The sequence below is a fragment of the Limulus polyphemus genome, unplaced genomic scaffold (genome assembly GCF_000517525.1).
Source record: "Limulus polyphemus unplaced genomic scaffold, Limulus_polyphemus-2.1.2 Scaffold160, whole genome shotgun sequence".
Taxonomy (NCBI): Eukaryota; Metazoa; Arthropoda; class Merostomata; order Xiphosura; family Limulidae; genus Limulus; species Limulus polyphemus.
The window spans coordinates 510,639-526,107 of record NW_013665770.1 but is presented as its reverse complement, the minus strand read 5'-3'; the positions used below and the strand labels follow the sequence as shown (position 1 = coordinate 526,107).

Genomic DNA, 15,469 nt, shown 5'->3' with positions numbered 1-15,469 from the left:
GTGGCGTATCACGCGCTTAAACCTTCCGATCCGCAACCCAACACGATAACTATTAAGTCACTCCAGGTTGTTAAAAAGTAATTCTTAACTTACTATGGTATTTTTTTTACTAAGTCTCTGCCACTTCCAGTAACCTACATAGATGCGCTCAGACAAAATTTATACATTTCATATACATACTTTGCTATAGTTTGTTGAGATTTACAATGTTTATATTTCATTTTCCATATACTAGCTAGGGTTTCCTGTTAAAAATTGAACTATTTTTATGAAACTAAGATAGGTCGTAGTTTTCATATTTATTAAGACATGCAGATCGTAGTTGTCACGTCTATAAATGTATACGTTATAGTTGTCATTTTTGTGACGATATATAAATTGTTACTTATGTTCTTTAAAGCCCTCGTTATACCAAATATTCTGTCAAAACTTTCATCGGACCCAAATATATTTACTACTTGTGAAGAAGATATGAAGATCAGGCTTTATTAAGTTAAAAATACCTGTTAACATTGTATACATTCCGTATTAATCATCATTTTGTATTTACCATTTTGAAATTGCATCAACTAAAAACATAAAAAATAGTGAGCTCTTTCAGATTTCTCGAAAGTGGTGAGAGAAAACTCCCTAAACTGAAGCCCTAAGCATCTTTTATAATTCAACGTCTTGTCGTCCATTTCGCTTGACTTCGGAGAGTTACAAAAGAATGAGGCTCAGAACTTACATTTCAGTTAGAATGAACAATCCTTCTCTGCTATTAATAAGTAATCCATCCCGAATGGTGAAAGTTGTTCTGATATTTGGGGGCCTTTTTTTTTTAACAATTATGTTACAATCAATACAATTTTCTTACATGTTCAACCAACTATATTTGCTTATATAACTACATTTTTTTTAAAGGTTTAAACCATTTAAAATAATGTTAGATTTATGATGAATTATTTTTACAGCTTTAAAGTAATTGCACATTTACCTCCTATAATTTAACATTCTTCGTCACGAACATAATAATGTATTTACTTCTCTAGGTTTTTTTTACTCTTTTACTGATGACTTTCATACTCGAAATGCAAAAAAAATTGTATTCTCCAAAATACTGTGAAATGTTTACAAAAAAATTTTCGAACAATGATGCTGGAACAACCAAAGATGAAATGTAATGAAATTACAAAAATTAAATATAAAGGATAATTTGAAAAAAATGAGAAATATAATATATATATATAGATCAAGTCCTTATTCTAGTGCTAAAACAATAAAATCAAAAATATAAAATACCAAAGTTAACTCAACAGTCTCAACAAAAGATTGTCGAAAATCTGAATACGATTCCCCGAATACTATCAGAGCATTATATGCCAAAGGCTGGAATGTAAAACCACAACCTTCTGTCAGATACATAGGTAACAGTTATATTTTATGGCGACATAGTCTGATATGAATAGCCAGATTTGTATAATTCACAGAGGAAAAAGAAGTATTTGCCGTTGAAACAAGCTTCACTAGAAATCTAAACATATTAAAAAGACATCCAGAGTGATGAATACCTCATCACTCTAACAAGCCCCTTTCCTTTAGATGCTGTAATTCAAGACAATAATCTTTATACGCCATTGGATTTAATACCACATATTAATTATAAGAAGTACTGTATAGATTGAAATAAATTCCATAACTCGTCATTACAAAAAACAATTGATTTCAAAACGTATTGATATTTAGAGAATTGGACATCAGTAAATTAAAAATACATTTTACAGGAACGTAAAGAATCATATAAATATAATTACATAAAAATTGTATATTTCTAGGTAATTATATTTATATGATTATGTAGCTCCTATAATAAGCATTTCTAGATTTCCATTACATTTTTGATTTATTGGTTATCTATTCTTATTAACTCAGTTTGATGTTTTAGTTGCTGGGGTGTTGTTGCCTTAGCGATATGTTTATAAGTATTTTAAAGTAAGATGGTGAATTCAATACTTGTAACGTTTTACTTGCCGAAGAGTCCAGTAACGGACCCAGAAACTCGCAGCGGTAAAAGTAACAGCGGAGAGATTTCCTAGAAACCTTTCGTATGTTACAATTTTTCCATGTAATGAATCTGATACCATAGATATATGTTTAACTTTATAGCATTACTTAATCTGTAATCAAGCCAATTTATTCTTTTTTACTTATAATTAACTTGTATTATAATCTGGCAGCGAGAAGTACTTATAGCCGGCAATATGTATACTTTCTAGCTCTGCTGTATGTATAACAAACTAGTTATATGTTTATTATATTACTATTAAACTTATAATCAACTAATTGTATTGTTGCACTTGCGCTCAAGAACTTGCATATTTTTCAGAATATTAGAACCACCTAGTTGTATTATACGGTAATTATGCTCATGATTGACTAGAGTAATCTGCTTATACTTTTTCTTCAAGATCTGTTTTTACTACGCAAACTCACTGTTGAAAGAAATTTTTCAATAAAAGATCTCTGGAACTACTTAACAGACTTATAATATTGAAGCAGATCAACGGATTAAAAAGGTGAATTAAAAGCAAACAGAACTGTTTTCTCTTATTGTGGGAATAGCTTCATAAGACTGTATAAACGTTATAAATATGGCTGATGATGAGGTTGTTATACCTGCACAGTAAGTGTTAAACAAACCGATTCTATTTAGGCAAAGATAACATCACTGCCTTAGTTACTTGTCCCTTTCTTCAACAAGCGAACTACGTCATAGTGTATTAACAAATAAATGGACGAGAGATAAAAAGACATATTAATTAATTCTCTTACTTTCTCACAGATCACGTAAGCTAGAAGACTTCCAGGAAAACGTAGCAATATAAACAAAAATGCTCCCAATGGCACAGCGGCATGTCTGCGGACTTACAACGCTAGAGATCGGGTTTCGATACACGTGGTGGACAGAGCACAGATAGCCCATTTTGTAGCTTTGTGCTTAATTACAAACAAAACAAACACATAAACAAAAATATAAAATTGTCTATTTAGATTTATTGTTTTTCATACATCGAATCGACTTTGCCTGTTGTGTACACATGAGGTACTATTATAAAAAATGTTTCTGATAAATTTTGAATAAATTTAGTGGGCAACTCTGGTTTGTTTTGATAAAATAGATGATGTCATTTATGGAGTCTTATCATTCAATTACCTCAACAACTGATCAAAGCTCAGATTTCGTTTCTTGTTATTAGAATCTCTGCTGTCTTCAAAATATTGGAAATATTAATTACAAATCGACTTTAGTTGAAGATTCTAAGGCGGCACCCATCGTCTCAGTTATGATTTGAGGAAGAAGTTTACTTTGATCGATTACTGTTCTGCCTTCATTTAATTTTTTCTGATTTTTTTATCCTCTGCTTAGTGCTAACAAAGTTATGTTGCAATTTTATGTACGAAATCATTTGAACTTATAATCTTGTATTAAAATTTGAAACTTCAGTTTCGGTGTGTGTGTGTGGAGTTATCTAAATTTTATTGAAAGTCTTTTAATGAGAAAAGAAGATGAAAGAGTTAATATAAACATATCAAAAAACACTTGAAAATATTTCAAAGATCTTCGATACGGTGGTTAGTGATTCAAGGTATGGAATTAAGTACATTTTTTCTTCTTTCTTTGGGTTCTAATTTTGATTTATAATTTCATCCTATGTGAATTAAATAGCTAATTACCCATCCTTCTAAACATTTTTGCCGGTAAAAAAAACAAAACAAACATATACGTTGTGATACTGAATCTATGCTTATAATGATATTTAGTGAATATATATAGAAGAAGAGATATATCCAAGTCAGGATATATAAACATAACCCTATAAATATTATCGAATTAAAAAAAAAATTCTCAAATTCAATGGACCTATTGAAAATGTCGATTTTCAGATGCTACATTTTAATTCGTATCTTATATCAATAAAATCCTATGAACAATTTGATATTTTTTAATAATAACGTTTATTGTTTTGGTCTTAACTGGGATAGCTGATTATTATTATATTTTTAAAGATATATCAACATTTTCTTGACTGATAAAAGATTACTTAGCTTCCGAAATATGCAAGTAGAACACCGGCATCGAATATTCAGTTTCAGTTATTGAAAGTTTTAGTAATCTCTGAAATTTCAGTGAATAATAAATCAAAACGTCAAAGTTGATCGTACTCACAAGTTTGCTTAAATCCTTCCTTTTTCAATATTGATATTCCCTCGCCTTGGGCTTGATACGTACTTAATGTTAAGCTTACTATATTCTATTTTGTTTTAATGTTCACTGAAAGTTGGAGACAGAAAATTAATAATTTTGAAACTGTTTGTGTTATTGGTGTCAAAAAAATCTTTGTACAATAAATCTTTAGATGTAAGAATAAAATTCCTGTAAATATGAAATCTTATGTTTATTTTTTATTTACACCTAAATCCTGTTTAATATAGTAGTAACTTCAAAATACTTTTTTATCATTAGATATATAAGTTTGAACTGAATTTAGTTCCATTAAAAATGTGTGAAATCTAATTATCTAAGTAATTATCTATAAATGAATTTAATTAGTTTTTTCTTTAATTTAAATCTAAGTAACTTACATTAGTAAGATTTCCCCAGATACAATGAATACTACTTATAGAAACAGATAAATGCGCGTGTTTAAGATAATTTAATGTAAATCGCTGTTACAGTGAATGGGAATTGATTAAATAATAATATTATGATTATGCATGAAAGACTATTCTGTTGTATTTTTAAGTCTTTAAATATTAGAATTTAGAAACTGAATATGAAAGACGAAACGAAAACAACTTTCGACTCACGTTTTTCTTAAAGATGAAGCTTTGAGTTTATCCTATATACACCTAAGTAAGGGATGAGTACCTTAGACATCAAAATTTGTTCTTTCTCTTCTCAATAGGATTAGTTCATACTTAGTTTAATGGACAGAGGCATAGCATGAACCATTTGGATTTAACTGACTCTAAAATTAAATGAAAACACTTCCAGTAGTAGCAGATGAATTTAAGCATTATATAAATAACCTTGTTTTTCTTACTGTGGTAAGCTTCCCTAGTAAGTTCTGGATATGTGCTTTAGTGTTTACGTTTTGTACAGTGTGAGAGTATCTTAAGAAGCAAGAGAAATTGTATCGGAAGTTACAATTTTGTTTTCTTGAAAAACCTCTGTTTAGTAGACCTTAGAATTTAAAGCATTATAAGGCAGGTTGGAAGATTAAAGTGTATAAAACTATAGAATAATAAAACCTGCTATAAGAAGAAGATCCTTAAGTAAAAACTATGTTAAAAGTTCTTAATTCATACTATTCAGTTAGGGATCGCTGTTGTTGGCGTTTAATGCAGTTTTATTTTTCGTCTGCAAGTTCCATGAACGACCTAAGTAGCAAAAAATATCATGTTATCGCAAATATACGTACTTCCGTGCTCGTGAATTCTATCATAATAAGATTTTTTTAAATATTAATCGTAAAAAGTGATATTTTCTTATTAAATGACTGGAGATGGTTATTATGACTTAAGATAGCCAAAATTATTCAAAGTAGTTTGAATTAACTAAGATCTTCAAAGGTTTCTTAATTTATTAATAACTCGTAAATTTTTGCAATGAGTTATTGTGACTGAGGCCCTGTGGGAGAATTGAACCACGAATTTTAGTATTATAGCTCTTAACCTTATCACTGAGCCAGTAGGGAACTTCAATGTTCAAAAGTAGGCCTCTACCGAAGTACATCAAACTTTACTGGCATTGATATATTACTGACAGAAGTACCCAATTTATCTAACCCTTGTACTGAATGAATTAACTTATGAAGTATATTTTAATAAGTTAAATATTGTGTGTATCATTTAACTCTAGATACTACAATACTCCAAGTATTACGTTTTATTTGGAATGTAAATGAAAAAAAAAAAAAATAGGAGCGATCTTAGAGTTGATAATATATATATATATATATCGTTTATTCTGGCTTGACTAACTTCCATAAAATAATGTTATTTATTATGTAATGTTTACGTCATATTAAATAAATATATTCATCCAAGTATACTATCTATAACACTAATACTGTATAGTAACTTTTTTGTTTGTTTGTAGGTGTGCGATGAAACAAACTTGTGTTGTCACAGCTTCCAGTGCCATCTTTGGAGATCCTTGTCCAGGAACGAGGAAGTACTTGGAAGTCCATTACGAATGTGTAGCAGGTGAGAAAATTAAGTATGTGTTTCTCAGGTGGTTACAAATGTAATAAGAACGGTGAGTAAAAATATCGCATTAAATGTTATAGAGTTTCAAGGTAAAAGTGTAAATTAAATTTGTTACACTTTGTTATATCCTTTTTTAGGAAGTCAGTAAGAGAATCGATATAATCCTTTTTAAGACGTTTAGATTTTTTTTTCAAGATTTTTAGCCTTTTATGTGTCTCCTATTAGTTTTTATTACTGGATATGCTTTACTGCAAATATAGGGTATTATGAAAAAAACATTTAAAATTACTATATCTGAAAAACTTCCTGTCTTAGGGAAACACAATTTCAATACAGTCACACTGAAAATTATGAGTTAGATCTGGGAAAGTTTAAGCCTATAGCTGAGTGTTTCAAAACCATGTTCTACTACATATCTAAATAACTTTTCTCGTAAACTAGATTTAATTTTATTTCATTGTCTCTCTTTCAACAACTCATGATTTCAAAATGCGTGTCGAAGTGCAGAATAATGTGGCTGAATGTCGTATCAAAATAATGGTAGTTTTAGTTTGGCCCAAAGGCATTTTCAGATATAAAACGGACGTTCTAAAAGATTTTATAAGAATAATTCGTTAGCTCTAGGCAACAGAATTCATAAAAGGTGATCCTCATTTTGGTGACAAATGTATCTGTAAAGGTTGCAGATGCTGCTTAGATTTTCCAAAACAAAAATAAAAAGCATTACTTTTGGGTGGAAAGTGCAAAAAATGCTGCCCGGGACTTTGATATATCGTAAAATGCAAAGTGAAAAAAACAAAAAATAAACACTAAACTTAAAGCTTTTCACTTTAGACTCTTGCACGCGTTAAGAATGGAGATCTATTTTTACTCTTTGACTCTGGGTTTTGTCCAGATTTGAATCATTGATGAATGAAACCTGCCTTGATACTCGTGGATATATTAACTCAATAAATGTGTTATCTATGACGATGAAACTCCATATGCTATTCACCAGAAGCGTACATATAATCATTATATTACTGAAAGATACGGCTTCATTAGTACATCCATCGTCGATCCTAATTTTTTGTAGTGGTTGATGAAACTGGCTACGCTCACACTGTTTTGGTAAATGGAATATACTGTGAGAAAATGGTGGAGGATCATGTCTGAGGAGAAAAAGAAGCATTGAGAGCAACGTTTTTCAACGAGACGGGACAACCCCTTCATATTTTACATCATGTTAAAAACGTTTCTAACAAATAGTTTCAAGTATCATAAGGCGGAATGACTTCGAGCCGTGGTTATAAAATTAACGAGTACTGTAACAAAACAAATTAAGCCTGTAGTAGCATCATTTAGCAAAAGACTTGATATGCTGATTGGGAATGACGAAAAGTATGTTGAACACCTTCTGTGGCAGTTCGTGAAACATCCTGTACCACCACCTAAGTCACCTGTAATAAAAGCCACGATTCTCAGTGTGCATCTAATGAAACGTAGCTCTTCCAAGGAAAGTAGTTTTAAAGGTATAATCATTTTAAGTACGAGGTTCTTCTTTATAATTAATTAGTCTGTACGGAAACGCTTATAAACGTAATATGGTTTCGGGTTTTTGTTAGCTGTGTAGACCTTATAAGAGCTGGTTTTATGTGTTTGGTAAGTAATAACATTATTTTTCTTTAAAGATTATTTCATTAGAGTGTTTGGTTATGATGTTTAAAAGGTTTTTGCTATTAACATATATTCTTCTTGATTTAACACTTGTAAATATTGGTTTGTATCATTAGCTTAATATATCTATTTAGAACCAGTCAGATATTATTGGGATTACGGCCAAAAATATCGTTAACAGGAAAGTACCCAACTGATGATTCAATGCATTCTAATCAATATAGGTTTCAGTTTTCTTGCGTACTGATGTATGACATTATCTACTTCTTGTCAGTTTGTTTTATAAAATTAGCTTCATTACGTTATATGCTATTTTGTAGTTTTCACCTCTATAGTTAGCCTACATTTTTGTCCTTACCAGAAATCATCACTAGTTGTCATCTATTTATTTTATATAAGAAAATATATTCAGCGTGACATTCTAAACCCGTTATCAATTATCAGTTGTTTTGCCCCCCAGTGGCACGGCGATATGTCTGCGGACTTATAATGCTAAAACGGTTTCGATATCCGTGGTGGGCAGAGCACAGATAGCCCATTGTGTAGCTTTGTGCATAACTTCAAACAAACAAACCAGTTGTATTAAGATATTTTGGTTTAAGTTTCAGTAGCCATCTTTCAATGTTTTGTTCTTTCAGCTCTGCCTTACATATTGTGTCTGCACCTATAATTGTAATGTTTAAACAGAAATAAAATATATTTGCTAAAATTACATCTTGTTTCAGTTAGAGGTAAATAGAGTGGAAGATTTTAGTTCGCTTTTTTCCATGATTGGGTTTAATAACTTAACATTATTGATCTGTGTTTTAAGTTAAACGTGTACTTGTGTGGTATTTATTAACTAACTTTATCTGGCATCTTAGTTTTGAGTTATTGGAATGATAGTCTCAAAGAACATTTAAATACATCAGAATTAGAATACTCGGTTTATTTATTGGGTGTTTCTCCAAGGACCGCGTTGTATTATGAATCTATATACTTTAAAAACTGTTACAGTTAATTAAGGTAGATTAACATTTTTGAAGTTTTGAATTAACTTATGGAATGGAAAGTTAATTAAGAAAGACTATTCTAGGGATATTTTGTATGCTAAATATTGATCAAAACTGTTCTTATTTTTGTTACGCCTAGGCTTGTTTGATCTGCTCAGTAAAATTTCCAAAAGGCGTCAAGATTAAGTTTTTAAAGTTTGATTTTGAGACTTTGTTAAAGGATTAGGCTTACTTATTGTTAAATAATAAAAGTTCAAATAGCTTTAAAATTGTTAGATAAGTCGAAATATTTCATATTTTGTCGCTCGGCTGAACTGCTAAACCACAAAGTAAAGGTTGAGGACGAAACAATGGATACCTCGAAGAGAATTAGAGCATCTAAAGCTGAAGAGATATGCAAAACTTTAAGTACTCAGAAATTCAACACCTGAGCGGTTGCTATTAATCATTATATCAAAGACAGCGTACTTTATATGCGGTTTATAATAAAATGTATAGCGACGCTCTGTTCATTGCATTTGACAGAATCATTTTATCCTGTTCGCCAATGTTTCGAAGTGTGGGGTTTTAAAAACAATAACTTTAAACATTTTAGTTATAAAGCTTTTATTTTTCTGGGTGGTAGATGGATGACTTTCAGTGGTAATGCAAAGAGTCAAAGTTATTGATCAATTAACGTTTTTCACCTTTCTACTAGTCTTTGCAATTAGATATTTCTAAATGTCGATGGTAGGTCGAGGCAATTTTCACCAGTAATCTTTATGCATTTGATTCATAATCACGAACTAAAACATAAATAATGGTGCCAAGAATATTTAATATACTTATCACATTTGACGTCTTCTCTTCTTTTAGAATCAACAACTATTCCAACAACAATATCAACCACGACGACTACAACCGCAAATCGCCCATCAATAATAATCCCAGTTACTTTTAGTTTTCACCCAGTTTTTCCTTTGTTTCCTTCAACCACGACATCAGCAACGACAAATACATTATCTTCTAAAATCCAACATTTTCCGTCATCTTCCTATTTTGATACGACAGCGCCCTCTGTCCGAGGAGCAGCATCACCTCCATCAGTAGCAGCCTCAGAAACCCCTTCAAGAAAGCCTTTGAACATTTATCCAAATAAAGGTGTTGTTGTTTACACATTCTATGAGTTAAATAACACAAAATACATCTATTTTTTTAATTATACAATTGTTCTTTTTAAAGGTTAAGTTATCGATATATTCTGTTGAAAATATAAACATCTTATGAAATTCCACGAACATACTTGTAGAGCACATGGAAGACTGATGGTAAGCGTAACTTCTATTTAAAATAGTAAAAAAAAGGAAAGGTAAATAAAACATGTTTAAAAATTATTTTTTGCATTTATTTGGCAATTATTAACTTAGGGGATGAATTTAAAATGTATTCATTAGTAAAACACTAGTTTCAGTTTTTTGTAAAAGAAGTAGATTCAAGAATTATAATTAAGAAAAATGATTATTAACGAGTTGAAAAATGACGCAATTAAGAATGTTTAAAATCAAATCTTAAAATGTTAAAAGAGGGAGTAACTGGTTGTTGGTTAATCATTTTTTTGATTAGCTACATTTTATTTATTCCTGTCTCTCCTGACGAGTATCTACGTTTTATTTATTCCTGTTTCTCCTGACCAGTATATATATTTTATTTATTCTAGTTTCTCCTGACGAGTATCTATATTTTATTCATTCCTGTTTCTCCTGAAGAGTATCTATATTTTTTATTCCTGTTTCTCCTGACGAGTATCTATATTTTATTTATTTTTGTTTCTCCTGACGAGTATCTATATTTTATTTGTTCCTGTTTCTCCTGACGAGTATCTAGATTTTATTTATTCCTGTTTCTCCTGACAAGTATCTACGTTTTATTTATTCCTGTTTCTCCTGACGAGTATCTACATTTTATTTATTCCTGTTTCTCCTGACGAGTATCTATATTTTAGTTATTCTTGTTTCTCCTGACGAGTATCTACATTTTATTTGTTCCTGTTTCTCCTGACGAGTATCTAGATTTTATTTATTCTTGTTTCTCCTGACGAGTATCTAGATTTTTATTTATTCTTGTTTCTCCTGACGAGTATCTAGATTTTATTTATTCTTGTTTCTCCTGCCAAGTATCTACGTTTTATTTATTCCTTTTTCTCCTGACGATTATCTACATTTTATTTATTCCTGTTTCTCCTGACGAGTATCTATATTTTATTTACTCCTGTCTCTCCTGACGAGTATCTATATTTTATTTATTCCTGTCTCTCCTGATGAATATCTACATTTTATTTGTTTCTGTTTTTCCTGACGAGTATTTATATTTTATTTATTCCTGTCTCTCCTGACGAGTATCTATATTTTATTTATTCCTGTCTCTCCTGATGAATATCTACATTTTATTTGTTTCTGTTATTCCTGACGAGTATCTATATTTTATTTATTCCTGTCTCTCTTGACGAGTATCTATATTTTATTTATTCCTGTTCTGGAGATCCATTATTAAGCATGAAACTATGCCTTATAAAACTGTTTCTCTTCCCCTGAGCTACCTCACTGGACAACCAGTAATGTTTCATTTAATCCTTTTCGTCATATATGGTTCCTCAACTAAGAGAACAACTCTGATCTTTAATATATTTCCTTTAAAATATTGTACCTTGCTTAATCCTTTTTCCCAGGTCTTCTACCTGAGTGAGTAATTGTGTTTTTATTGTCTTCCTGTGTGAATAAAAAAATGTAGTGTATTGTTAATAAGTAAAATTACTTTTGCACTCTGTTGATGACACAATAAATTCAACTTAGTTAACTTCTCCCCCCTTGAAATTTTATTTCAAAGATTTGAATAATGTTTATTAAAAACTTTTCAAAAACATAGAGATTGAATATGAACAGAAATGTAGAGATCAATGCACTTGAGTACGGTACGGACAATAGTTAGTAAGGTTTGAAGTTACCCTTTCATCATTTTCTGACTGATTTTAAAAGTTTTATTTTAATCATTATAGTGACAAGAAAAGTTTGAAGAAACATGTTTATATTTTACTTGTCACAATTACAATTATCCTTATGGCTAATTAACAGGCCATGAAAATATGTACAGTATTTTATCTTCAGCAGACAAAACAGACCACATCTTGACCTCTTGCCCACCAACTGTGTCCAGAAATATATCATGGGATTGGACAAGGAGAGGACAGGAAGCTATCGAACCATGTCCTAGAGGGTCTGTAGGTAAGTCTTTAACACTATTAATATAAAAATATTTTACAGGTGGTCTGTAAATAACGAATATCATTTTTATTCACTACACGGAATAAACGGAATGAAAACGGAATAAATTCTATCATAGTTTCTATATTTGCTTTTGAAATATTGAGTTTAATATCAGATGTTTTACAGATAAGATGTTTTGTTATGATTTTCAAAATTCCTGAAAATTGAGCCAAGTTTTAAATACTTTAAGTAGAAACTTTGATATTTCTATTCTAGAACGTCTATAAGAGGCTTTGAAGCCATTTACGTATGTAGCTCGATTCTAATGAAATGCATTGCCCTTAAGGAGTCGTAAGTACAACATTTGAAAACACTATTACACGAAACATTTTGAATTATTCGCTATTCTAGGCTTGAATATGGTTTTTATATAAAAATAATGAGTGAACCTGGTTTTTAGATAAGACATCAAATATATACCGGTAATTATTTTCAGGTAGGCTTTCTTTACAGTCAACTTTTATGATTATTTTTTGTTAATAAGAAAATTATTAAGTTTAACTTAGTTTTTGAAGAGCATTTTGTTTAACAACAGAAACATCGAGATAAATATTGTCATTCTTTTCGGTATTTTCGTCATATTACTTCAGATCTTTGACATAATATATGTAGAAATTTGGTGTTGAAATCTACATTTGAAAAAGTTGTTTGCTAAGTAATCACAATATACATATATTTCTATATTGTAGCCATGCTAGCTATGTTTTAATACTAGGTAGATAACATGAACTATACATTATATATATATATTAAATACTGATTAATAATTAACAAATAAGAAATGTGTATATTTTATACATGTTCTTGCTGGATGATGGCGAACAGAAAAGCATAAACAAAGCTCGGCGTTATTCTGAAAGTAATATACAATATAAGGAAGTCAGATAAACCCCCAAAGAGGTTGTTTCTCTCCACATATGCACAAAATATATAATGATAATAAATCGCTTCTGACTACACTCAGTTCTGGTGGCTATTCTGAGTAATTATTATTTAATGTGTTCCAAGTTTAAAAACAGAAATATTCAACAATATCACAATGCTATCCTCGTATACTAATCAGATACATTGCCGTTGTTGTCTTTTCATCAAAGTTTTATATCTATTTTATGCTGTTTGTTCTATATTTTTAATGAAATGTACATTTTCCTGATCCGATCAAAACTTTTAAGTTATCTCTTTGAAAAACAAACAAAATAAAAACAACAACAAACAGAAACAAAATACTTTTGGACAGATGTTTTAGTGGGTAACAAAAGCACTTGCTGTAGAACTCTTTCTAAGGAGAGGTTCATAACATTTCTGGATTTATTGGGCTATGTTTCCCATAAATGATACTCAATATCTCTTTTAGTAAAGTAAATGGGCTATTCAGACTTTTGGGAATCTCGTTTTCCAGGTCGAGCCAAGTGGTATTGTGTTGACGCAGTCACTACAGTGCACTGGAGCGATGCCCTGCCGGATCTCAGTGAGTGTCAGTCGCCTTGGGCGGAGAGTCTGAAACGCAGAGTAAGTTCCTCCGTACTTGCAGCTAAGATTGTGAGAATTTTTGTTTTTTGTTGGCGGAAAATCTTTATTTTTCTGTTTCCTAAATATGCACACATATTGACCTTTTCTTTTTTTTTAACTTTTAAATCATTTAGGAAACACATGACAGTAGGACTAGCAGAAAATGTTTGTGTATTTTTTGTCACTTATATCCGAACTGCTTGAAGCTTAAAATCTTTACATGTGCACCATTTACAAACTTCAAATGTTTCGAGGTACTGTTTTCGATATATTGTGAAGATTAAAATAATTACGTTCATTCGTATCCGCATCTACACACGCACACGTGCATTTATATACCCAAAGACATTCGTTTTATTTTCCTTCAGTATATCGCATTCGAGAAAAACAAAATCAAAAATTTATGTTTAACAAAATTATCCATCGGTGCTGTAACAGCTTAACTCATTTCGACGAGTCATTATATTTGGAGTGGTTTGTTAGGAACATTTGCTGGCCAATAAAAACTAAGATTACGATAGTTTTTGCTACAGTTTTTAATCGATGAAATACTTGGTCTAGGTTCGAATCTTGTCTATGCTTACCGAAAGTAAACAATTATTTTGAACAGTATGAAATTATTTTGATGGCTTCGAAAAGACGAAAAAACAATTTTATCAGACGTATACACACGTATGTATCTAATAAACAGTTATGTTTAGAGAAGTAATACGAAAGTCAAAATATGTTAACTTGGGTTGTATATGTTTTTCAGCATAAATTATAAATTTATTTTCTTACACTTTTTTACGAGCACTGATGTGTACAACTTTATTTCAAGGCCTTAGTTCGTCATTGCTTTATATCTCTGTTAAATACCAATACATATGTGTTACAGTTACTACTGAAGTATCAATGACTTAATTGGACGTGGTATATTGGTTAGTGTACCAGGACTGTGAATCTAATGATTCATGGTTCGGTCCCGTTACCACAAAAAAACAAAAACGCATTCCACACTTTGGAGTATTGGGTGCACTAGAATATTTCTTCCGGCAAGAGTAGCCGAAGGGTATAGTTGATAGATGCTATTGATTAGCTGCCTTTTTTTCTAGTATATCATTTCAAAATTTGAGGCGGTTGAGTGCAGATAGTCGTTATGTAGCTAAAAGCAATATGAAACTTATATAAATGTGGTTTTTGAAATCTATGGTCTTTAAAGCTTTATCCAAATTACGTAAGGACTGTAGTTGTGTTATTCAATTAAACCCACAGCAACGTTTCCCACGCTCAGCCATTATATGTTTTTGGACAAAATTATGCTAATATATTTGAGAAAATAATAACATTCAGATAGACAAAAAGAAAAAGAGGCAGAGAGTGTAATGAACAGAAGAAGCAAGAAAGAAATGTTAATATTGTGAAAAAGTACATTCTTTGAATGGTTAATTACGCTTGGTCTACACAAACGATTTCAGATCGATGGAGGAGATTCAGTTGTCAGCATAGCAGCAGAGTTGGCGGTGATTACCCGTACGAAGCCCCTCTACGGAGGTGATATTACTCAGATCCTAACCATCCTTCACCGGCTTGTGTCCAAAATGGAGGACAGAGTACATATTATGAACGAAAAACAGAGATATCACGTGATACTGGAGATGTTACATGTGAGTGTTTGATTTAAATAAAGGCTTTAAAGTTGAAAGAAATTGAAAAGTCACGTGACATAGGAGATAATAAAAGTGATGAAAGCACAATTAAACAAATATGTGTCAGCTTTTG

General features: G+C 30.8%; 1 protein-coding gene across 1 annotated transcript; it reads left to right on the top strand.

The window, feature by feature from the left end:
• The first annotated feature begins 2,630 nt into the window (after window positions 1-2,630).
• LOC111084899 (latrophilin Cirl-like) lies at window positions 2,631-15,366 on the top strand. Its single transcript, XM_022381401.1, has 5 exons — window positions 2,631-2,662; window positions 6,143-6,249; window positions 12,008-12,157; window positions 13,575-13,708; window positions 15,166-15,366. The coding sequence occupies exons 1-5, from the start codon at window positions 2,631-2,633 to the stop codon at window positions 15,364-15,366; spliced, it is 624 nt and encodes a 207-aa protein (XP_022237109.1).
• The last annotated feature ends 103 nt before the right edge of the window (window positions 15,367-15,469 follow it).

What these genes read in the sequence shown, in the direction of transcription:
- LOC111084899 (XM_022381401.1), top strand. Translation starts at nt 2,631, where the DNA reads ATGGCTGATGATGAGGTTGTTATACCTGCACA. An exon ending in GAGGTTGTTATACCTGCACA is followed by an intron (nt 2,663 to 6,142) that starts GTAAGTGTTAAA and finishes GTTTGTTTGTAG; the next exon opens with GTGTGCGATGAAACAAACTT. An exon ending in CGGAGAGTCTGAAACGCAGA is followed by an intron (nt 13,709 to 15,165) that starts GTAAGTTCCTCC and finishes AAACGATTTCAG; the next exon opens with ATCGATGGAGGAGATTCAGT.